The sequence below is a fragment of the Callorhinus ursinus genome, unplaced genomic scaffold, assembly GCF_003265705.2.
Source record: "Callorhinus ursinus isolate GAN/ISIS: 27379988/994484 unplaced genomic scaffold, GSC_fseal_2.0 scaffold16, whole genome shotgun sequence".
NCBI classification, from domain to species: domain Eukaryota; kingdom Metazoa; phylum Chordata; class Mammalia; order Carnivora; family Otariidae; genus Callorhinus; species Callorhinus ursinus.
Genome location: NW_027397078.1, coordinates 42,758,591 through 42,784,270, shown reverse-complemented (window position 1 = coordinate 42,784,270; position 25,680 = coordinate 42,758,591). Strand labels below are relative to the sequence as shown.

Here is a 25,680-nt window from a genome sequence, read left to right as displayed (position 1 = left end):
CTAAATAGGAAAACTGCTCAGGCATCTGCCCGCCAAGAAACAGGTACCATGTTACTCCTCGCTCAACGGCTCTGCGGTCTTCTGTGGACGCAAACTCCATCAGTATGTACCTGGCCAGGCGAGAATTGTTTACTTCTCAGGGTTATTTTATTTCTTAAGGGTTACCACTGCCATATTTATTTTTAGTGATTCTTGATTTTGGGAAATTCATCCATTAGAGGTATGGGAAGAAGTCCTACAAGGATAAAACATCAATTCCGTGCGGTTATTTCAAAACTATCTGTGATCAGGTGTGGGGATGAGAGACTGGATAAATAAAATTTTGATGTGAATCAACTATAAATACTATGCTGGCTCTGCAGGAGATATACTATTGATTCTTCTTGTGTTGGATAAATCCTCAGCTTGGATCCTGAGCTTCCAGAAAGAGGCAGTCTGGTTCTATTTTCATCACACTAGCAAATGCAAACACCATTTCCCTTCTGAAGTACTTAACATTTACAACATCTTGATCGCTCTTATCTTTTTTTTTTTTTTAAAAAGATTTTATTTATTTGACAGAGAGAATGAGAGAGCACAAGCCGGGGGAGCAGCAGAGGGAGAGGGAGAAGCAGGCTCCCCGCGGAGCAGGGAGCCCGATGTGGGGCTCGACCCCAGGACCCTGGGATCATGACCTGAGCTGAAGGCAGACGCTTAACTGACTGAGCCACCCGGGCGCCCTGATCACTCTTATCTTAAGAATAAAAAATAAGAGAGAGAGAGAAAATAAAAGCAGAAATTCTGGCTCCCTTTGGCCCCTGGGAGTCCCCTTTGTGGAGTGCAGTCGGGGCTGTTTTCCAGGAGATGGGACACATGTGGTTGGCTCACAGAAGTGGGTCCCGTGAACCCACATCCTTTTAACCGGGCTCATACACAAACCAAGGTGAGAGACACAGGAGAAATGTAAATCAAGGTTACGTCTGAGCACACTGGGCCGGAGATGAATCCACCTGCAATCTTGACTGCATGGTCCCAGTCACCCCACTGGCCTCAGGGCCGTTTGTCCCTGTGGCCTTCCTCTTATCCTGGGTTCCATGGGATGCCACTTCAGAAGCCGGGGGCTTTCCAGACAGATCACGTTTGAGATGCAGTCTTTTCTTTCATTTATATGACCACGTTGTCATATTGCAGCTGGCACTTTCTAGGGTGAGACATGTCACAGAACAATGACTTGTTGAGTATCTCCTTCGCTAGATAATGATTTCCGTGAGGGCAAGGGTGCTTGTCTATCACCGTATTGTTCCTGCCTGCGAAATACCGAGCTCACGTATAGTGGGTGTGGTGGGCTGACTGATGACCACCCCCCCCACCCACATCTTGAATCCCTGTGTGAGAGACAGAATAACGTCCCCACCGACATCCGTGTCCTGGTTCATGTATGGTGGACGGCATCCCCAAACACATCCACGTTCCCATCCCAGTGTGGTGGACAGAATAACGTCCCCAAAGATGTCCACATCTTGGTCTCTAGAGCCCGTAAATATGTGCCCCAACGTGGATAAAGTCGGACTTTGCCGACTGGATTGAGTTAGGGACCCTGTGATGGGGATGGTCCTGGAAGACCCCAGTGGTCCAAGATCACCACAACTGCCCTCATAAGAGGGAGATGGGAGGCTCAGAGTCCGAGAAGGTGATGTGTGGACAGAAGCAGACATCACAGAGAGACAGAGTGGGGGCGGCAGACACTACCTCACTGGCTTTGAAGATGGGGGCGGGAAGCAGCCATGAGCCAAGGAAGGCCGACAGCCTCTAGAAGCTGGAAAAGCCCAGTCACTTCAAGAGAAGTCAAGGAAATTTCAAGGAAAATCAAGGAAGTGTCAAGGGAAATCAAGGGATTGTCCCTTAGGGTCCGTGCCACCTGGGGCTCAGGGATTTCACGCTGAGCGTGTTGTGTCTCCATGTGTCTGGGGCAGGGAGCAGCAACGGTAGGTCCTGAGCACAGAGGAAGGTGTGTGTGGAGGAGAGTCCGGCTGCAGTGAAGCCAACGTGGCGACAGGATTCCCTACGGAGGGAAAACGGATGCAGCATACAGAGGGTCCAGCCTCCCTCCGTCCACGTTCAAACCGTGTCCCAGTCTCTAGAGAAATGTTAGACAAGCTAGGCATGCTTGGTTTACCCTTGGCAGAGAAGAACAGGGGCCATGGTAGGACCACCGGGGTCATCTTGAAAGCGAAGGGCAGAGAGTGAATCATGGAGCATCCACTGATGGATATAACAGAGTCCTGTCATGTACGTGTCCGTCACAACTCACAAATTCTGGATTGGCGCAACACAGCGCTTTCGTCCTGCTGTTGACAAATTGCTCCATGATAAAGTCCTCTGGTTGCTAATTATTGAGGGTGTTACGTAGATCGAGGAAATAGGATGTCTAATTGGACGGGATCCCCCACAGTCCCACCAGTTTCTGTCTACATTGGGCGATTCATAATATTCTAATTATCAACATTTATAACACTGATAAATGCCCTGACCAAGGAAGCCCCCACCAGTGCCAAGATGGAGGAATCCCAAATAACTGATTTCTGCAAACAAATTTAAGGTGCACCCATTTCGGGAAACCTTGAAAAATATCAAGAAAGGTCATGAAGAAAGTGAAATTAAAATCATTCTGAGCCTTCCGACGAGCGTCACCAGCACTAATAACACACATGCACTGTTTGTTTCAAGGCTAAGTAGGTGGAAGTGGCGTTAGTTATAACTTTGTTCGGCACCCAAACATCACAGGTATATGTGCACACCTCCGCATGCATAAATAGATCATTGGAGTCAGACCCTCCAAGTCGTAAATGCTACCTCTTTCCCTTCACTGAGAAATTTCCAATCAAACAGGTGTATTGGGCAGAAGCCTGTCTGCATCCCCTTCCTGCCCACCAACCCCACTGTTATGACAGAAAATGTTAAAACACATTAAGACAAAGAGAAAGAAGACAAAGGGACAGCAAATCGAATCCTGGAAGCCAGAATCAGATGGACTAACGCGGTGCAACCTTAGTATGTAGACTTACGCTCCCTCTTCCCTGCAGATCATGCCCATATTGTCATTCTTGCAATTTCTTACTATGGTACCTTCCATGGCAAAAGGACTTTGGAGAAGAGAGTCAATTAAGTCTCTTTAGCTGCGGAAATTCGCCTGGATTATTCAAGTGGGCTCAGTGGAAGCAGAGGGGTCCCACGGCAATGTTCTCCCTGCCACCCAACAGATGAACGATTTAGCAAATGTTTTACATAATTTTGGAAAGAAGGTGTCATGTTTGACTGATGGCTACTCCTTTCACCCTATTAATATTACCATTTATCTCCCCTACACAGGACCAGCTGGTCTCCAAGTCTGAAAGCGATGAGTGACATTCTGTGGGCACGGGTGTTTTCCCACCATACTTCTGATAGTTTTGGTGTTCTACATGGATTCAGTTTGGTCATGTTAATGGCACCGCCTCCTCACTGTGGAGGGTTTGGATGAACTTGTATGACATCTCTTGAGTGTAGCAAGGGAAGAGAGGAATGTCTCAGGCACCAAGATGTGTCCATGATGCCCTTAAGAGCTGAGCATGGCTGAAAGAAAGGGTCAGGGTCAACGCTGGTTGGTGTTGAAGATGGACAGGTGGGCAGGGTGAAGGCAGGGGAAGGGGAGGTGTGGACTCCACATGTCCATTTGAGGAGCGTTGGCCACAGGGAAGAAGTCAAGGGACAGTTAGGCATGAAGCCCACATACTGATGACCCCCGTGGGGACGTGCTGAGGGTTTAATACAGTAACATTTGTGAAAATGCCCAGCCCTTACACATTCATAACACACCTTACTTACTAGCTCACATGGGCCAGAGAAAATATCGACTCCATATAGTGTATTATCAGGCTTACCATCATTTCAAATTGATTATGCCAATGACAAAAGCTGAATGCATCAATGAGGTAAAGCCGCGGTGACCACAGAACATATACTCACAAATTTCCATGGAAATCCTGCTCTCCCAAAAAAGGAAAGGACTTCTCTCCCAGGACAGCTAGCATGCATGTCTGCCTCGGAGTTAACGTCTGGATTTCCCCACGACTCACCGTTATTGACCAGGACATGGAGAGGGATTTTCTTCTTCTTGAACTTCTGGACAAATTGCCGGATGGACTGCAGAGATGCCAGATCGCAGTATAAAAACTCCACTGCAAAAGGACAGAAACACCGGATTATCTTCCAACCTACCACGGAAGCTACGATGGTTTCTCAGTAAGTTAAGTTCCTTCCCACCTGGGGAGTGACACTGGATTTTTAAGGTGAAGGTACAAAGCAGGGAACACACCCTAAGAAGACCCTCCATGAGTCATGCCCTTGATGATCCCGTCTCCTTGAATGTGGATGGGACCTGTGACTTGCTTCTCGTCAACAGAATAAGGCAAAACATGGAATGTCAGTTCTTTGAGTAGGCTCCGTTATATGGCAAAGATGATGGGATGTCACTCCCATGACTGCATTTCCTTAGGTAAATCCCCTCTTGCTAAGGCTTGCTGGAGAGAGATTTTCCTGCTGGCTTTAACGAAGTAAGCCGCCATGTTCTGAGAGTCCATGGGTCAAGATCCTTCCAGTGGCTTTGGGCAGCTGAGAGCAGGCCCTGGCCAACAGCCAGAAGGAATGTCAGAGCCTCAGACCTATAACCTCAAAGAACTGCATTCATCAAACAAACAACCGAGTGAGTTTGGAAAGGCATTCTGAGCTGCCAGAGGGGAACTCGGAGCACACAGCCCTTCGGAGCTGACATCAGTTTCCTCGGTCATCCTGCGGCATGACGGTCTTTGTATGGTGACATCACTTTGGGTCTCTGGGACCAGCTCTTGGGAACATGCTCACTTGGACACTGGTGGCAAGACCCCAGAACAGGGGGGAACACAGCTCCCATGCCCAAGAACCAGTGCTTACTGCAGCACACAACCCAGGGGGCGAGACATGTCTTCACGGTTTTGTTGTTTTGTGCTTTTTGTAAAACATTTTATTTTATTTTTTTAAAGATTTTATTTATTTATTCACGAGAGACAGAGGAGGAGAGAGAGAGAGAGGGGGAGAGAGAGAGAGAGAGAGAGAAGCAGAGGGAGAAGCAGGCTCCCAAGGAGCAGGGAGCCCGATGCGGGGCTCGATCCCAGGACCCTGGGATCATGACCTGAGCCGAAGGCAGACGCTTATCCATCTGAGCCACCCAGGCGCCCTGTAAAACATTTTAAATATCACAACATGGGGGCACCTAGGTGGCTCAGCCGGTTAAGCATCCAATTCTTGGTATCGGCTCAGGTCATGATCTCAGGGTTGTAAGCTCGAGCCCTGTGGGGCTCCGTGCTCAGCAGGGAGTCTGCTTGAGATTCTCTCTCTCCCTTTCTCTCCCCCTACTTGCTCGCTCGCTCGCTCTCTCTCTCTCTCTCTCCCCACCCCCTAAAATAAATAAATAAATCTAAAAAATATAATCACAACACAAGAGAGCCAGCCACAAGCACTAGTTTGGAAGAGGGTACATATTTTGGAACATATATATTTGCTTTCTCATGGAAGGGGCATTTTAAGATCATCTACAGTCCCCAGCTTCTTTGGTGTGAAGAACAAAGCCTGTACGTGCCAAGTCGCATGGCCAGTGAGGATGAGGAAGTACCCGTTTTCAATATTTTCTACAAAGAAATGCAGTGGGAGTGGGGGTAGGCATGCTTCTGGATCAAAGCCCCTCCAAGTGAGAGCTACAGATGGGTGCCTTCCTGTGAAGTGTTTGTTACCAGTCTGCCATAAGACAGCCCAACACTGAGAACAGTGTTTAGAAAATATAAAAAAAAAAGAAAAAAATCGACAGTCATTTTACGTTTGCTGAATCCAATGACTTATAAAAAGCAAATTTGGAGGCCCCATTTTGCATGTTTTTAAATTTTATTTTTCTAGTAATTCCTGTCTGCCCCATCTACATCAGTATCAATCTGTGACAGATTTGGGAAAGGCGAGTTTTGCCACAGATGGTTTGGAAGTGCTGTTCTAGAACACAGTGCCATCTGGATAGGCATTCCTGAGACACCATTCGAATACTCCCCTAACATATTCATGAGAATATAATTTTTTTTTTCAAAAAGGGGGAAAGCCTACACTACGTCCAATAACTGGAACCGATGATAACAGGGTTGGTAGACACACACGCTCAGCTTCCAGAACGAGAGCAATGTTACTGCCTCTTTGTAAAGTCAGAAGATGCTTTTTCTTCTCTCCCTGGAGGAAAGGGTTCCTAACCAGCCAGAAACATGAGAGTCACCTTTCCACTTTGAGATCGCTGCCTTGTGAGGCAGCCGAAGGGCTTGGCTCCATTTCTGCACGCTATTGCCATCAACACCTGCCTTCCTACATTAATTCAGGAACTGATCCCCCCCAGGGTATCACTGGCAGGAAGGAGAAGGATTGCATGGCGGAGGGGCTGATATTGCACAGGGAATATGAGCCCGTAAATCAAGCCCTACCGTCGGGGAGGACAGAGCAGTCACTGCAGACCAGAACTCATCACAGGGTCCATCCCTGACAATGGGAACATAGTAGGCAAGTTGCAGAGCGTGGGGTCCCACCCCCGTCGAGCAGAAGCACCAGGACTGAGCTCAGACAAGACACAGGAAATCACATTTGCTAGGGGCTCAGTTGGCACATCCACCTAAAATCTGCATTTCCTCCCCTGCCCAAGCCCCAAAATGTGCACTGGGAAGTGGGGCAAGGGTCATTGATCCAGCAGGGCACCTGGGGGTTGGAGGTGGCAGAAGGAGACAAGGGTGGCATTTTCCATTCTACCTGGAACGCCATCAATGATACCATACACTTCTATTTGGATATTTACAGAAATGGAAGTTAAAATGTTTTGAGAGACTTCAACGTACCCCTCAGGGGCAAGAAGTACCATATCTGCCAAACATGACTGGAAAATGTGAGGTATACCAGTCATCCACATAGACAAAATGGAAGACAGAGGAAAGAGGCATGAGCCCTGAACCACTGGTCCTGATTCAAAACCAATATGGCGGCCTCCCATTGAGGGTGGGGGGGAAGGTGAATTCTTCTATATTGATTATAGTTTTGAAAAGTGAGGATTAGGAATAGAAAGGCCAAAAGTTACCAAACAAACGAGCAAACACAATGGGGGGATGACCCCATTCCTACAAGGTAAGGATAACTCCAGATTAAAACGTTAACGGGACACAGAGAATCATTAGCTATGGGCTCAATGCTCAATCAATCTGATGCACTATGGTCATGCTGTGCCACTTCCTGCCACATCTTCTTCAGAGTAGCACAATATTGAGCTGTATTTCTCAAGAACTCTTGCATATGCAGGGAGAGACAGCGAGAATCCCAATTCTTAGGAGGCTTAGTGAGGGTCCATCTTTGAGCATTTGGCAGATCGAAAGACAAGAAAAGAAAGGACCCAGAGAAGGCTGTGATTAAGACACTTGACAAGGCTGAAGAATGCAAATTTACAAACAGGAGCGAGTCTTTGGTAACGAGGAAGATTTTATAATTATGGGTTCCTTATTCTCTCTACATTAATATGTGAAATTGATAACAAAAAGATGAAAATTTCAGGGAGATGAATACTTTTCTGTGAAAATACTGATTATTATAGCCTAATCAAGGAAATAAGGAGTAATCAGACCAACGAATACAAGAGCAATAGAAAAATTACAAAAGAATGGCATCCAGAAAAGAGGGGAGGGTGGTGACGGTGTTTTAGCCAGTTCTTTCATAGTTTCAAAGAACAGACCATTGCACCTCTACTGACTGACTCCAGACACAGGCAAAAAAGTGCTGAGTTGTTTCGTTTGATGAACTTTGCACTGTTGTGATAGAAAAATCTGCAACAAGGCAGCACCAGAAGGCGAGGAGACAAAATCTGGGAAGCACTTGACCCCACCGGTAACATCTATACACACAGATGAAAAAGTCGCAAACGCAAACGTAAATGAAAAACCGCTGGGGATGAACAAAAGCAAGTGCATCTAACAGGAGGGGAAAAAGCAGAAGATCATTTCCAGAGAGGTTATCTGTTTAAAGATGTTTCCCAGCCGCAAAAGCCTCCTAGAACTGACTCCACTCAGCTGCCCGTAACCGCTACCGCTTGCGATGGAATGGGCGTGCATTTAGGAACAACACAGCGCCCGAAAGGCGGAGAGGCATTGTTTGTGGGGAAGGGGTTCACCAGTAGGAAATGACAGCTCTCAGCCCTGTCCCAACAGCAAACACGTCTGTCCCCTGTGTCCAAGGTCGGCTAGTGCCAGGAAACCGTGTCCTGCTCCCCGGTGGGGAACAGAAAGTCTGTCTGCAAACAGGACATGGGGCGCGCCTGTGCCCGTGTTCGGGGGCAGCCACAGCCGTCCCGGGACCTGACACCACATTCCGGGAGCTTCCAGCTGCTGCACCCACTTCGGGCAAGCCCCAGGGCAGGGGGGCAGCTATCAGAGGAACGGGGACCCACAAAGAGCCGGGGTCTGCCCAGAAGGAGGGCGGTTTCCTTAGCACTCCCTGCCCCTCCGCGTTGCTCTGTTTCTCTGAAGAATAGAGGTGAAGCAGACGTGGGGGCCGGCTGTCTATGCACATACCGCGCTAGTCTGTTGAGACGCGTGAAATCCCGCTCTCCAGGTGTGCACCACAGATGAGCCTGCCCCCGAGAAGTGGTTGTGACAGGGGGCGGGGGGAGTATTCTGTGTGCATGCACAAGAGATGGAGAGACCAAGGCAGAGACAGGGAGAGACAGCTCAGAGAGAGAGAGAGAGAGACAGAGAGACACAGAGACACAGAGATAGAGCAGAGAGACAGATAAGAGACACAGGGAGACAGACACAGAGACACAGGGAGACAAACACAGAGATAGAGGGAGATAGAGACAGACACAGAGACAGAGGAAGAAAAAGACAAAGGGAAACAGAGAGACAAACACAGAGACAAAGGGAAACAGAGAGACAGAGACAGAGGAAGACAGAGAGAGACAGAAGGACAGACACAGAGACCTAGAGAGATAGTGAAACAGACACAGAGGCAGGGAAGCAGAGAGACAGAGAGAGACACAGACATAGAGGGAGACAGAGAGACGGGCACAGAGATAAGGATAAACAGAGACAGAGACAGGGAGACAGCAACAGAGAGACCATCAGAAAGAGACAGACACAGAGATACAGAGACACAGACACAAAGACAGACACAGACGCACAGAGACAGAGAGATAGTCAGAGGCAGTCACAGAGACAAAGAGACAGAGAAAGGCAGACAGCCAGAGAAGCAGAGCTCCGTGGCAGGGAGGGAGCAAAGTGAAAGAAGGAAGGAGCATTTTCATCCTCCCTCTGCTGGCTCTGAGGCCATATGCTCTCAGTGCTGAATGCTGGGGCTGTATCTCCAGGCGGGGTGTGCAGGGAGGGAAGGTCCCCAGAGAAGTAGGCTGTGCTGACACCGTCCAGGCACAGAATGGCGTCAGGCCTTGGGCATCCATCTGGAACGAGGCTCATGCACTTGTCCAGATGCCTGCCCTGGAGTCCAAGACTGTGAGACACTGGGGTCCCACACGGCCTCTCCCAGACGGGGAGATTGGGAGACTCAGCTCCAACAGTATGCCATTCCACATGGTGCACCGCCCCCTCCCTTTCTGACACACAGGGTGCATGGTACTGTTTGAAGCCTTCTGTCTGGTCAGCCCTCCCACAAGGACCCAAGCACCACGACCCAGCCTTACGGCCAGCATCTGAGACCTGGGGCCCCGCACTCGGTGGCCCGGGTGCTACAGCTGTCCGTCCCCACAGGGACAAGGTGGGCACAGCCAGGCAGGTGCAGCTCGTCCTCAGTCACCTGCTCAGGTTGCTGCTGGCTCACCAGCCCAGCCTTTTGTATTCAAGACGCCCATCCCTTAACCAAAAATGTACTACAAATCAGGTGTTGTCTTAGAACCAGCTTGAAAGGGCAACCTGTCACCTCTCTGTGCCCACTAGAGTGTCAGCTCGTCCTTATCAAGGGAAACTCCTCCTCACAGAATCCGCCCTACAGAGGGATACTGTCCATGCCTATGCACACACACCCACGCCACCTCCAGGGAAACCCATTTCTCCTGGTGTCTCTGACTGGTTTTCTCTCTCTAGAGATACTTGGCCCAACCATCCAGCACGGTAAGGCCCTACAGATTTGAGCCCAAGCAGCTCAAGTATAAAACGGCAACAACCGCAACCCAAAAAGGCCAACAACAACAACATAAGTCATGAGGTTTGGCATGCATTCTTGTCAAAATGCATGGAATTCTCAGATTATAGAGTATGAAGACGGCTGTGTTACCCGCATTTATTAGGAAAGTGGAAATTGACAGAATACACTTGATCAGCCCCAAGACAAACAGCAGGTGCCCCCCAAAGTGCTTTCAGCATAAAGAGAAAAGAGCAGCTTGGAACCAACGCATAGACCAGCCGATTAGGAAGCACTCAGCTTGTTGCATGGAAACAGGGGTTTCTAAAGAGCTTGGAAACAATTCCTTCTCCAAGGAGGGGAACCGTCCTCCTACAGATCTAATTTGCTTTATGCACCCACAGGGCTGCACCAGCCCTGATGCTCATGGGTTGCTCATTAATGCAGGTGCAGTGTGGATGCTGCACATGGCTTAGGTATTAGAACATCACAAGGATGTTAGCACGGGCTTCGTGCCTGCTCAGCATGGTGTCCCCCTTAAAATTTAATTCCTAAGGAGGAGTTCCCCAGTTGGATCCCACGCCAATGTCTACATAACCAACCATGGGGGAAACGCAAATTGAAATCCAAGGGGGAGGTGACCTCGCACCTGTTAGCATGCCCAGCACGGAACATGACTCAACCTTGAAACAGAAGGTGATCCTGCCATTTGTCACAACGAGGATGGACCTCGAGGGCATGATGCTCAGTGAGAGAATTCAGACAGAGAAAGATACTGCATGATCTCACTAACGTGTGCAATCTAAAAACGTCGAACCCACAGAAACACAGAATGGAGGATGCCAGGGGTTTTAGGGACAGGGAACGGGGAGATGTTGGTCAAACGGTATGAAGTTCCAGCTCCAAGTTCTCAGCATGATGATGATAGTTAACAGCACTGAATTAGATACTGGAATTCACTGCGCGGAGATCATAAGTTTGTTCACTGCACAAACAAGGTAGCAGCCACGTGAGATGATCGATGAGTTAACTGAATTGAATAGAGTGATCATTTCGAAATGTATATGTACAATAAATCATCACACCATATGCCTTTAAAAAAAATCACTTGGACAACCTAAAATACACGGGTACCTCCATAAATACCTCGGTCATAAAAAAAAATTCAAATGCTTCAAGGGAATTGCTTGGTGCCCAGAAACGAGGGAAATGGGACCCCAATAAAACGCCCTCCTGTGCCCATGTAACCAGCATGCTGAGTGGTGATATCATGGGTGAGCCAGAGGTGCTAACAGACCAGGTAGAAAAAGGACAAGCATCAGCCACGTGGGATGCACAGTGAAACAGTGGTACATAATCAGGTTTTTAGGACATGAAGAGAATTGCTATCTACAGCATCTGACCTCCTTGGAGGCTCTCAGGCTTCCCCTCATTACTCACTGGTGAGAAGGGAGTGTGGTTTCTTGGGTATAGACAGTGGATGAACAGCTCGAACCCAGGGAGCATAGATGCACATCCACATATAGGACCGTCTCCCCTCTGGGTGGGACTGAGGGCTTGAGGAGCTAGCCGTAGGAGCTAGCTATGCTGTGTAACAACACATCCTACACGTACTGGCTTGAAATGACACCCACTTATTATGTCCCAGTTCTTTAAATGGGAAGTCTGGGTGGGGGAGCACCGGGTCCTCAGCTCAGGGTCTCAGGAGGCTGAAGCCAAGGTGTCAGACGTGCCTGGGCTCTCAGCTGTAGCTTGAGATCCTGTTCCAGTCCAGTCTCATTCAGGTTGTAGGTGAAATTCAGTTCCCTGAACTTGTAGGACTGGGGTCCGGTTCCCTTCCTTCTCCCTCCCTCCATCCTTCCTTATTCTTCCTTTCCCTCTTCCTTCCTTCCTCCCTCATTTCCCCCCTTTTCCTTCCCTCCCTCCATCCCTCCCCTTCCTTCCTTCCTTCCTACCTTCCTTCCTTCCCTCCCTCCTTTCCTTCTTCTCTTAAACAAGCTCTCCAGAAAACATCCAGACTCTGATAATCTCTAAATGAATTGATTCCACTATTAATCAAGTTTTCAGACATAGGGGACATAATGAAACATTCTAAATATGTCAGATTTTTAAAAATTCTTTGGGCACTATGGGGAACTCCAGAATTTACCACCTCTGTAAATATCACCTCTGGCTTATCATGGGTAATACACTTCAGGAAGTTTTTTTTGGACTTACTTCATAAAAACAGAAGTAAAGAATCAATTTCAGTAACAGGTCTTAGATTTTTTTGTTTTATGTTACCTAAGAACAGGATATCGCTTTGTTTTGTTTTGTTTAGTTTCTTGTTTTGGGCTATCCTCTCTCCACCGACTTGCAGACAAACAAGGCATGATGGTGCCTGGTGCTCTGTGTTTACTTTATGAATATTTCATGAAGACGGTGGCGTAGAGTGAGTACTGCCTCCCAAATCATTGTCCCTGAAGCTGTTAATGCATCCCATCAAGGGGAAGATGAAAGCATCCCAGTATTATTTGTCCCTCTTGGAAATTACAGCACTTGTCATCCTGGGCCAAACGCTTTGCCCTGCATCTTTCAGCGGCACACCCGGGGGCCCGATGATCAGATCTGGGAATGAGGTCCCAGCATCCGCACGGTAATGACTGTCATTTTGTTGGGGTGCCACATCGATTTTCCGCATCATTTCCCTCCCGTGCTCATAAAGCGCACATTAAGATTTGGCAGAACCTGTTCATCAACACTGTTAAACCTTCCCAAAGAGCACACGCCATCAAGACACAGAACGTGTTTTGTTTTTCCTCCAAAGGACCGCAGCATTGCCCAATGGTGGACGTCTTTTGTGCAGGGGATTGTCTTTTATTTGTTTTCTTTTTCTCCCAGGAAACTGTTTCTTTCTGCATCACATGGCTGAGACGTGCCCACAGATGATGGAAAAGTCTGGCCAGGATGCTTGCACTGACGCGGGCTTGGCGGCAAGCTAATGCAAAAGGCGTTAATCGCCGTGGGAGAGCACAGAAACCGGGCTCAAATGGGTGCTGTTGCACAACACTTTGGGGTGCATGCACATCCTCAAAGCACCCTGAAAAAATGTCAGTGCTGCTTTATTATGCTCTCAGATTAATGCAGCCATAAGACCACATGTCAATTAGAATATCGGGCGATCTGAACCTTTTCTACATGTAGTGTCACAGACATCTGCCAAACCAAAAGCTATCTGCATATATTATTATATATTAAAGACAGAACTTTTTTGTTAAATTTTATTTACTTATTTGAGAGAGAGAGAGAGCACGTTGAGTGGGGAAAGGAGCAGAGGGGATGGGAGAGGGACAGGCAGATTCCCCACTGGGTTCATAGCCTGACATGGGGCTCAATCCCATGACCCTGAGATCATGACCTGAGCCAAAACCAAGAGTCAGATGCTCAACCGACTGAGCCACCCAGGCACGCCAAATACAGAAATTACATCTATTTGTATATAATATTTATTGTGGTATATGTTATATTGTATGTAATATAAATATATAAAATAAATAGTATATAAATATAATATGTAATATATAATATATAGGTACCATTTAATACATAGTACATATTATATTATGTTGTATATTATGTTTATATATAATACAAATACATAAAGTAAATAACATATAAAGGTATATATCATTTACATACTTTTAGAAATCTTCCCAATAGCAAAAAAAAAAAAAAATTATCAGCACATTCAAATAACTCCATGACTGGCCTCAAATAAACCTTTAGCTTGAGATGCCAGAAATATTGAAGTCTGGCAAAATGATCTCACATCTAGCCATCAGCCTGGAAATCATACTGTCTACAAAACTGGTAAAATCGAAAGCACATCAGCACACCACTGGGTTTGTAGGAGGTCAACTGGCATCTTTGGCTGGAAACAATGCATGTGGGTGACATACAAGCTCCCAGAAGGCACATTGCAAAACACAGACATGGCGTTCTCGGTGAAGTTAACTATGTAAATGGGTACGTCTGTCGAGTCAGGGGAGAGGAAATTTCCCCACAGATCTCTCCTGTTCCTGTATTTCCTGCCTGGGAGCCACTGACTGTCCTTTCTTTGGGGTTATCTTTTGAAGCACTCGCAAAGCAAACAATTTAGAAAGATGGATACAGCATCTTCAGACCAATGGACACACACACACACACACACACACACACACACACACACACACAAAACGGGGGAATTGCATTGTCTTTTTCTTCTGGGTCAGATCCAAACAGTCAACATGCGCTACAGTTAAAAAAAATATTCTCTGTTACAAAAAAAAAGAAAGTCCCTGGTTATCTTTTTAGAAACTAATGTCAACTCAGTCCTTATTTTGTAAGGGTCTGCCAATGTTTTTAAGGCGCAGATTTAAAGTGTTTGCGTTTGTCATAATATTTGACTGCATCTGATCAGTTTTGTTTTATTTTCTTTTGAGATTTTTTTTTCTTTCTGCCTGCAGCCTATCTGAATTGCCTTTTTCTTGCCAATTTCAAAATGCCCAAATGGCGATGATTTTAGCAGTAATGTTCTTCAGAGAATAATGTTTGAATTTTCTGTTGTATGAGTTCATGAGGTTGGTGGTAGTAGTGTGTGATCAGAGAGGCTTACACAACACATATTTATTCTCTCCTGGTCCTGGAGGCTGGGAGTCTGAGATCCAGGCAGGGCTGAGGCTGGGAGTCTGAGATCCAGGCAGGGCTGAGGCTGGGAGTCTGAGATCCAGGCAGGGCTGAGGCTGGGAGTCTGAGATCCAGGCAGGGGCTGAGGTTGGTTCCTCCGGAGGCCCCTTTCCTGGGCTTGTAGGCTCCGTGCCTCCCCGTGTCCTCACGTGGTCATCCCTCTGTGTGTGTCTGTGTCTTCTTATAAAGACTCCAGTGTTATGGGATCAGGGCCCACCCTACTGACCTCATTTTACCTTAATCCCCTCTTTAAAGGCCCTATACCCAAACACAGTTCCATTCTGAGGTCCAGGTCTCCTACATATGAATTCTGGGGACACAATTTAACCCAGAATGTCTGTGGATGGTGAGATCCAGGTTAGCTGTGCTGAAGGTGTCTCCTACTTGGGTTCCTCCAACCAGGTGGTCTGGCTTGGTCATCCTTGGCACCAGTGCCCCACAGTGGGAGGACGTCTGGACAGGGTGAGCAGGGAAGCCAGCCGCCTTAGAACAAGGTGGTGTTTCTTAGACCACACATGGCTTTGCTAACACCCTGACAGAAGCGCTAAGAAAACACCATTGCCTTCACTCACCCACACAAAGTATCTGTCAAATTCCAGAGTGAGTATTTCATTCCCCACAGACCATTGCAGGCACTGGTGAAACACTTTCCCATGAGGACAGGAGGGGACAGGAATTCTCTGGGCATTTTCCGAAATGGCTACCATCCCCCTCCCACTGCAGGATGGAGTATTTCTCCAATATTCATCATTGGAACCAGGTGGCGCTCCTGCAGGGGGATCTCCCAAAAAGTGCAGCCTCCTCCACCTGGACCAGACTGAGTCCTGGGGATTCCAAATTCTCAGGCTTGTCCACACTCAGACTCGAGAAGCTCATCAATCACTCTGCAAGCGTTCCCACCTGTGCCTGGACCCGTGGGAGCTTCTGTTCCTGCTAACCCTCCATCCTCAGCATCCACCTAGGTGCACCTGTGCGTGTGTGTGTGTGCGTGTGTGTGTGCGTGTGCACGCGCCTCCAGTTTTCAGGACAGCAGTTGGCCCTGTGACTGCCGTTCTCTGAGGACCTAGGAAGGCCTGCTGGTTTTCAGTCTCTCGCTTTTTTCGTATGAGGACAGAGTGGCAACCAGCAAACTCTACATGGCAGAGCAGACACTGGAAGACCCCCCAATTCTGAGATTCACAACTGTCATCTAGAGGGATATGCTCTTGTCTCTCATTTATAAAGATGCATCTTCCTGGCCTAAGAGGTTCCTCATCTCCATGGCTGGAGAGACTTAAATGTTAATGGGAGAGAAAGGCCACCCACAAGACCCTCCCCTGACTTGGTTCAAGAGCATGCCATGGAGGTTCGCAAATGCACATATTCACATTCGGGCACATGTTCCCACTTGCCTGCCTGAGTCTGATTTCACTTCCAAGGCACTTGTTGGTTGGGCAACTTTGGGTAGGTCCCTCCATCTCTTTGAGCTATGGGGTGGTATCAGTCTGGTGGGGCTGCCATAAGAAAGCACCACAGACCACGTTGTTTAAAGGTGAGCAGGCCGGAGGCTGGAGGTCTGGGATGAGGCTGCCCGTGTGGTTGGTGTCTGGTGAGAGCAGTCTTCTTGGCTTGTTGATGGCCGCCATCTTGTTCTGTTCTTACATGGCGGACAGGAGCTAGAGAACGAGCTCTCTGGAGTCTTGTCTTTAAAGGACACCAGTCCCATCATGGGGGTCCCACTCTCATGACCTCCTGTAATGCTAATTACCTCCCAAAGGCCCATCTCCTAACATTTTTGGAGTTAGGTTTCCACATGTGAATTTTGGAGGCACAAACGTTCACTCTAATAGCAGGGTCGTCATCTGCAGGGTGGGATAATGCCTTCCTTTTTGGGGGGGCTCATGTGAGCTGCAAATGCAACCGTGTGCCAACCAAGAACACGGTGCAGTGTCTGCAATCTAGCAAAGGGCCCATAAGCATTAGCTGCAAGCTAAACCTGATTGTCATCACCCATAAAGCTGTCTGGCAAACCCAGAGTGGGAGCGCTGGAATCATGCCAAACACTTACTGTTGTAAGTGCTTCCACCACTGAGACATGAGGATATACGTTGGCCTCCCCAGCTTACAGCCATGCCGCAAACACAGGACGGTGTGCGTGTCGGGTCTTGTGTCTGCTCTGGCGTGTTCAGCTGACACGGCACAGAAGCTATCAAGGATGTTTTTAAATCTCTGTCTTGTCAAGGCACAGGGCTAAGTAACCTTGTGGGTGCCAAGCACTCCAAAGTACTCCAAAGCACACATCGTATTCTTGCCTTTCTGTGTCACGGAGCTCTCTAGCAGGGAGGCCATACATCAGCTTGTTGTGGCTTTGCTTCTTGCATTCATCCTATTTATCCTTAGAACCTGCTTCTGCACCTGTTTCTAATTTAAAGCTAATGATGATCCATGACGGGTCCTCACGGCGACAGACACTGACTCTGTAAGTAGATGCTGCCACATTCAGCAACACCGGGGTAGACGTTCAGGTATACTCTAGAGAAAAACAGAAGTCAGAATACACATTGCTCCATGTCTCCCAGAGTCAGGGCTCCCAGAAAATATGCTTGAATGGGTTTATAAATCACATCAAAATGGATTTTCAGGCTCAAAATCCTTAGGCGGTGTCATGAGGGACCCCAAAGGCTGCTATGTCGCCAGAAGCCTATTCTCTTTTTGTGACCTCTGGGTGGTGACTGCAGAGCATGAGTCATCTGAGAGATGGAACTCTGCACAAAGGAGGATGAGTTCCACTTAGGGATGCCAAGTGCAACACATTCTTCCCTTCCCATCCCTCACTTTCTAATAAGGAAAGAAACTAAGGATGCATGGTGTTCTTCCAACAGAGCACCTACATTTTGCCTGCGTATGGTGCCTCACATTCATGCCAGGTAAATGTGTGGGGCTCACAGGTAAATGTGTGGGGCTCACACTTCATTTAAGGGATCCAGAGGTCATTTCATGAAGACGTGCCTACAGATCACAGTTTCCATGATGCTCTGGGTCTTCTGTCCAAGTGCCATGTTGGCTTTTCTCCAGGTCTCTTGTCCCAGCAGTACTGAGGCAGCTCTGAGTTTCCAAAGCTGGACCAATGGACAACAAGATGGTGGTGGGGACAGCAAAGCCAGGGAAATCCAACAAGATGGTGATGGAGACAGCTAAGCTAAGGAAGTCCAATAGGACAGTGGTGGGAACAGCTAAGCCAGGAAAGTAAACCAAGACAGCAATGGGGAAAACGAAGCCAAAGAAGCCCAACAAAATGGCAGTGGGGACAGCAAAGCCAAGGAAGTCCACTCGAGAGCAACACCATGAGCCCCAGTTGTGGAATCTGGTTGTGGACACCCTGCGCAGCTCACCACAGTCACCAACAATGAGCAGGATGACAGGTGAATACAGATACATACTCCGCACATTTGGAATATTAATTGTGGGTGGAGAATTTACTGAAAGCTAGAATCAGCCCAGCCTGCCTTGACTGTCCCTCTTGTCTACTGATTGGATCACTTGAAATGTAAACCTAGGAAGTTGCGAACAATCCTGGGAGAGCATCATTCTTTTGTTATATAAACAGAGTAGACTGGCTCCGATTCTTGACATTCAACCCTTTTAATGACATTAATATGACTTTCAAATTGTAGACCCCCAAGGAAGCTGCCATTAGTTTTTTGTTTGGTTTGGTTTTCCTGGAAAGGAAAACCTTCTTTCCTTCTTTCCTATAAGACGCCTTTCTTATAATCCACCAAGCAAATGGCTCATGCCCATCTTATACGAACAACATCCTTTGTAATCTGTGGACCACACAGCAGCCAGCTCTTAGTGCCTACTGTCCCAGAGAAAAGGTTCTCCCTGATACCAATGACACATCGAGCCACAACCGATACAGAAGACAGAACAATCCAAGGGCAAGAGGCGGTTCGCACACAATGAGCTAAGAGGGCGCCATTTTGATTGCAGAAGTGTAGACTTGGAAGTCAACAATAGAGAGGAAAGATGGGAAGCCTTGGGTATGAACTAGAGGGAGGAGGAAAGGACACGGTACGGGGCATCCTAAATGGCTCTAAAATATCCAGCACATATAGAGGAGGAGGTAGAAGAGGTGCCGCCAAAGAACCCCAAGGTAATGATGGAGGGGTCCATGTGGTTAGAAGATGAGAGAAAAGGTTCAGGAACTGTCCACCCATGGGTTGGGGTCCAGGCTTCCACACTTGGAAGCTGGGCCCCTTAACTTGGTTTTCTCATGTGTGAAATGGAGCCAAGAATAGTACCCACCTCTGGGATGTTCTAGAAACAAGCTGTGCAAAGTTCCTAGCATAACGCCCAACGTATATTGAGTGCTCAGTAACTACTTCCTCCACCCTGAAATTCCTGTTTTTGTTAGTTAGAAGAATCACGGATTGTTAGGGGAGGTGACAAGCAAGATGTCACGAAAGGCAGAGAGGGAAAGGACAGACTGATGGATTGAAGGCATCCATAAAAATGAAGCCCCAGGGAGCGACCAGCTCCCAAGAAAGCAAAGGCACTGAGTAAAAATTACTCTGGAGAAATGTACCAGGAAGGAGGGAGATGGGCAAAAGCAATATAGCCTTGCAGTGGTATTTTCAGAGTGCTTTTTAAACTAGGTTGCTAACTGGACAAATTAGGCATTGGCTGCGTGACATCGTGTGGGGATTAGCTGCCCTGTGTTAGCCAGGACTCTGGGTAAACAGATGACACCAAACACTTGGAGCCTCACACGTGGGCACTAAAGAAACAACAGCACCGTGTGCATGTGAAATACAATTTATGTCTGCTAGCTGGCCCCTTCTCTCTGGGGCATGACCACCACTTGGTGACAGCCTATCGAGGTGCAGCCCCAAGTCACCAGAGTGTCGATTTTATGCATCAGTAGAGGCACCTGGATCTTCTTCCTTTGAAAACCAGCAAGAATATCCAACAATACGTTTTCTTCCAGGTCACCAACACGGTAGAGCGCTTCGATTTCCACGTGATTTGGCCAGGAAGGCACTTTCCTATACCAGTATCCTGGGTATTACAGTGGATTGTGGACACGTCTAATTCTCACGGCAGTGATATACGAAATGCATGGAATACTGCCATGGAGGGAAGCTCACCTGCGTTGTGAAGCACAGGGTTTGTAACGGGCGTCAGTCACGTACACGAGGCTGACCACCTGCACCATGGACCTTTGTCTCCAGTCCCTCCAGGGATCAGGCTGATAGCACGTGGCCCTTGATGGCACAAGACCCTCGCTGTGTCACTGTTAGCATAAGCTATTGGGCATCTCCCAAGGCCCCCAGGTAAACAGAGGCAGGACTTCTCCAGAGCTTAGAGGTGACCTCTCAAGAGCCAGGGACAATGCTAGACCTTTTTTGGGCAAAGTGAATCCTTGAGTCCACACCTTTCCCAAGACTGTGCACGTACACTCACGTGCACAGCATCCCTAACACATCCAGGACAACCAGACGTCCTGCACTGGACCAGGAACTACCATCATAAACCGCATCAAAATTTGGACTTAAGTCGACTTTTTGTAAGGAATCGTTTCCTTGACTTTAATTTTTTAACTTACTCTGGTGCCATTTGTTTAGAGAATTCGGTCCATTCATATTTAATTTTGTAATCTTATTTGTGCTTACCCCCAAAGCTCCCTAAATAGTCTCTGTTATTATCATGCTCCCATTTTTCATTTCCTTAGGTGACATCAGAAAAGGGACCCAGGGCAGGTCCCTTGAAGTAGGTGTGAGTCACAGAATGAAGTGGTTTTTTTTTATTTTTTATTGTTATGTTAATTACCATACATAACATCATTAGTTCTTGATGTAGCGTTCCATGATTCATTGTGCATAACACCCAGTGCTCCACGCAGAATGTGCCCTCTTTAATACCCATCACCAGGCTAACCCATCCCCCACCCCCCTCCCCTCTAGAACCCTCAGTTTGTTTTCAGAGTCCATCGTCTCTCATGGTTCGTCTCCCTCTCCGACTTACTCCCCTTCATTCTTCCCCTCCTGCTATCTTCTTTTTCTTTTTTCTTAACATATATTGCATTATTTGTTTCAGAAGTACAGATCTGTGATTCAACAGTCTTGTACAATTCACAGCACTCACCATAGCACATACCCTCCCCAGTGTCTATCACCAGCCACCCCATCCCTCCCACCCCCCACCACTCCAGCAACCCTCAGTTTGTTTCCTGAGATTAAGAATTCCTCATATCAGTGAGGTCATATGATACATGTCTTTCTCTGATTGACTTATTTCACTCAGCATAACACCCTCCAGTTCCATCCACGTCGTTGCAAATGGCAAGATCTCATTCCTTTTGATGGCTGCATAATATTCCATTGTGTATATATACCACATCTTCTTTATCCATTCATCCGTCGATGGACATCTGGGCTCTTTCCACAGTTTGGCTATTGTGGACATTGCTGCTATAAACATTGGGGTGCACGTACCCCTTCGGGTCCCTACATTTGTATCTTTGGGGTAAATACCCAGTAGTGCAATTGCTGGATCGTATGGTAGCTCTATTTTCAGCTGTTTGAGGAACCTCCATACTGTTTTCCAGAGTGGCTGCACTAGCTAGAATGCAGTGTTTTTAATACTGTGCTGAGTTCTTGGCTTTTTTTTTTTTTTTTAAGAGGAAACTTCTTGGCTGCTTTAGATGCTTATGCTGTTGCTTGGTCAGAGGGTTAATCTGGAGATACAGAGCCTTAGTCACTGTCCCCTTTCTCCACAGTCCCCTGCAGATTTTCTTGGTAAAGAGCATTTTGTTATGGATAATGCATCCTGGTTATGTCAGACATCTGCGGTAACATTTATCGGGCAACAAGGTTAATTGCTTTTCAGCAAACAAAAACAGGTTGTGTTTCCAGAGAAACACAATAAGGAATAAGGAGGGAATTCTGTTTTCTCTTGTATCCATTTTGTCACAACTGTCTGGAGCGTTCAGATCAGGTTTGTGGGGTTTCGGGGGATTAATTTATAAGGTTTCATATACACACAGCCTTAGGATGGACCTGATACCAATGACGGTCAGTAGACATTCTGTTCTCCCTAGAGGAACACGTGTGATGGAGAATGGTGGTTTTCAAACTGTAGGGTATACTGAGTCACCTGTCGGTGCAGGGGTTGTGGAAATGCAGGTCGGGGGATTCACCTCTAGAATTTTGTGCCCCACGCAGGTCTGGGGTGGGGCCTGAGAAGTGGCATTTCTCAGACATTCCCAGTGGATGTTTGATACCACTGGTCCAGGAACCCCACACTGGGAACCACCAGATAAGACCACATCCCAAGACATGTAGCAGTCATGGCCAGCCGTGGACATGGGACACAGAGGAAGACGGGCACAGGGTCTCTGTTTCCCTGCAAATCCTCCTTGAGGACCAGCCAGTGTTCTCTATTCTGACTCTCGTCTGGATCCGAGGTGACTCAGCCCTGGCTGGAAGGTTAGTCAGGAAAGATTGGGTGGTTGTAATTCGTGGCAGATTCTTCTGCCCCGGCAATGAAATGACATGTGACAGGTATCACCAGCTCAGGGAGGCTCCTGGTGAGTTTGGAAAAAGGTTGGAGCCGGTTCTAGGAAAATGACTGGGACATGTGAAAACACAGAGGAGCTCTACGTTCCCAGGGCTGTTCTATAATCCACTTAGTCTGAATTAATACCCCTGGTGGATCACACTGCGATCCCTGGAAGGTGCCAGGAAGTCAATGCTGAAATGTGGGTAGCACTTAGAATGTCACCACTCCTGTCAGAGGTAAAAGGAGCAAAATGGGACTGAATAGGATTTATGAAAATCAGGATGAACATTCACTCTGCAAGAACTCCCAGTTGCTACATCCCTCCCAATGCCCCTCCTGTTTTTTACTATTTGACCTCAGTAGTGGGTTGAATTGTGTCCCCAAAATGATATGGCCAAGTCCTAACTCCTGGAACTTGGGAAGGGGACCTTATTTGGAAATACGTCTTTGCAGATGTGATGAAGTGAAGGATCTGAGATGAGCTCATCCTGGATCAGGGTGGACCCCAATCCACTGACAGGTGTCCTTGTAAGACACAGAAGAGGAGACACAGACATAGAGGAGAAGCCACGTGAGAACAGAGGCAGCAATGGGAGGGACATGGCCACAAGCCCGACACCTGGAGCCCCAGAAGCTGGAAGAGGCAGGAAGGACCCTCCCCTGGAGCCTCTGGAGGGAGCCTGGCCCGGCCCCGCCTGGATCTCAGCTGCCCTGCCCCGCCTGGGTCTCAGGAGCCTCCTGGATCTCAAACTCTCCTCTCCAGAGCTGGGGGAGGATGAGTTCCTGTGGTTTTAAGCCCCCTGGTTTGTTGTGATTTGTTATGGCAGACATAAGAAACGAATACAGTCTTAATTAAAGACATGAACAACTGTTCAGGCTGAGGCTCACAATTCTTTTGTCCTACAGTTTAACCAACTTTCTCTGGATCTTTCCTTCCTGAACCATGAGCACCATCCTCTGCACTTCAGTCAATGCCACCTTCATCTTTCCAGCTTCTTGGAACAAAAGCCTCAGGGTCCCTTCACTGTCCTGCATTTCTGCCATGCTCCACTCGATTGGAAAATTCAAAATATATCCCAGATCCTATCGGCTTCTCATCATCTCCATTGTCTGTCCAATGTTTATTTTTTGGATTCTGATGCCTTGACAGCTAGGGTCGTGCTGACCCTGGAGGGATGGTCCCTCCCAGGACTAGCCAATTCCTAGAGAGAGCAAATGACTCTCCTTTTAAATGCAAGCCAAGCAATCCAGAGCCTACATCCCAATTCTGATCCCTACGGGGCTGCCATTCTCTGAGCTACTGTGCACCAGCCTCCAGCTCCCCAGGGCAGGTGCCAGACAGCTAGGGAATGCCCTGTGCCGCAGAGCTGATGAGATTGGCCAATCCTAAGCCTGCTCACCCTGCCTTCCCTGTTCCCTCCCACGGAAACCACAAGAAAGGCTCTTCTCCACAGTCCCCACTCTCCCTCTGCGTCCTGACCAAACTTGGTGCTTCTCCACGCGGCTCTCATGGCGTGGCATGTCCCCTCCTTTTGGGAGCTGTGAGCCACAATCTTTTCAGTGACACCTGTGTCCTGACCTGGTGGCCTCACCATAATGGGAAAGTAACAAATCCTGTATCTTAAGACAACCTCACTGCAAGCCGCCATCTTTCCTGTGATTGCCATGGCGTCTTATAGAAAGGGGGCACAGATGGGAGGAATCCCTGCAACCATAACAAACTGAGGCTGTTCCTCGGTGGTTTCTCAGCCCTGACTTCAGTTTCCAACAGCCACCCATATTGTTGGAGGACTGTCATTATGTAGAAGTATACCAGCGTAATTTAAAAAATCAAAGTGCTTTTGATCATGCCTACTGACTTCACAGCACTCCTGTATTCTGTATTAATATGGTTACTTAAGTATTTCCTGCAGTATTTTAACAGAAGGTCCAGTCATTAGGGTCATATTTCAAACCACGAATATTGGAATTGATATCCCCTGAAGTGAACACCTCGTTGCTTTTCCTATGTTAAACCATGACAACAAACTTGTAATCACCTGCTTCAAACCTGCATATACATCCTCACATACAAGCAGCCTTGTTCAAATGCTTGGGCTTTTATTTCTAGGTAACGTGATATAATTATCTTCAATTCTGTGAGTGTATAAGGAGCAAACCAAGCAATGAAATAAAGTGGTTGCTTATACAAAAAAAAAATCTAGTTTCAATTAAAAAAATACACATATATATATTTTTACAAACCAAAACACAGAGCTGACTTTGCCAGGTTGTTCATTGATTTCTAGACAAGGAAGATATCCCGCTTTAAGAAAATTCAAAATTGAGCTTGAGACACCTGAGCATTGGGTCTTGGCACACGTGAGCCTTACAAGTAGGTGTTAAATTGGGGATGATGACACCAGATTGTGTAGAGATAAAAATGTAAGTGTCACGTGGAACTGGGCAGCGTTACTTATATGCCAATGTGTGTAATGAAGGTTTGAGGAGTATTAAAACATGGTTTTAGGGTCCTCTGTTGGAGATGCTACACCTGAGTTGTGGCAAGAAGAGCCTGCAGCCATTCTAAAGTAATAGAACCGTTCTGTGTGATGCAGGTCACAGGATGACCAAGACACAATTTCTGAATGGTGTGCATTTTACCTTGGCGTGCCCAGCTTTGTCTCCAATAACCACTGATTAGTGAGTGCTCAGCCCCTCTGTTTCCAGGAGATGCGAGACCTCCCGTTCCCTGGCTGTTACAGGAGCTCAGAACTCTCAGGAAGCAGGTGCACCAGGTGGACAATAGCCCATGTAATTTGCACAACAGGATGCGGGGTAGCCCTGCAGTTGGTCACATGAGACCCGTGCCCTCTGCGTGGACATTACATCTTGTGGAGGGCTCCAGGTTAAGGCCAACAACACAGTAGGACCCTCCCACACACAGTATTCCACTCTATGGATGCAGCTCATGTTCCTCATCTGTCCCCTCGTAGATGGACACCCGCGTGTGATTTGGAAGCTCGAACCTCTGGGCACGGAGGTCTAGTTAGAGCTCCAACTCTTGTCATGCACACCAAATCGATGGTGGTGTGAGCGGGGATGGCTCTTTGCAGACTCCAGGGCCAGACGATTAGTGCTGAGGAGAGAATTCCAACACTCTAGAGGAACACCATGTTGCCACCGGGTCAAAGCTCTGATCTGTGTCTTCTGTCATTGTGCCATAAGCCAACCACCCCAACATCCCAGATTCACCTTCACCAGGCTGTA

General features: G+C 47.6%; 1 protein-coding gene across 2 annotated transcripts in view; it reads right to left on the bottom strand.

The window, feature by feature from the left end:
- DHRSX (dehydrogenase/reductase X-linked) overlaps positions 1-25,680 on the bottom strand; it is a 152,971-nt gene that overhangs the window by 33,376 nt on the left and 93,915 nt on the right. For both annotated transcript variants that reach the window (XM_025857413.2, XM_073902180.1), the window contains one exon: positions 4,095-4,196. In XM_025857413.2, the coding sequence (XP_025713198.2) occupies positions 4,095-4,196 (102 nt within the window). The remainder of the gene's footprint in view (positions 1-4,094; positions 4,197-25,680) is intronic.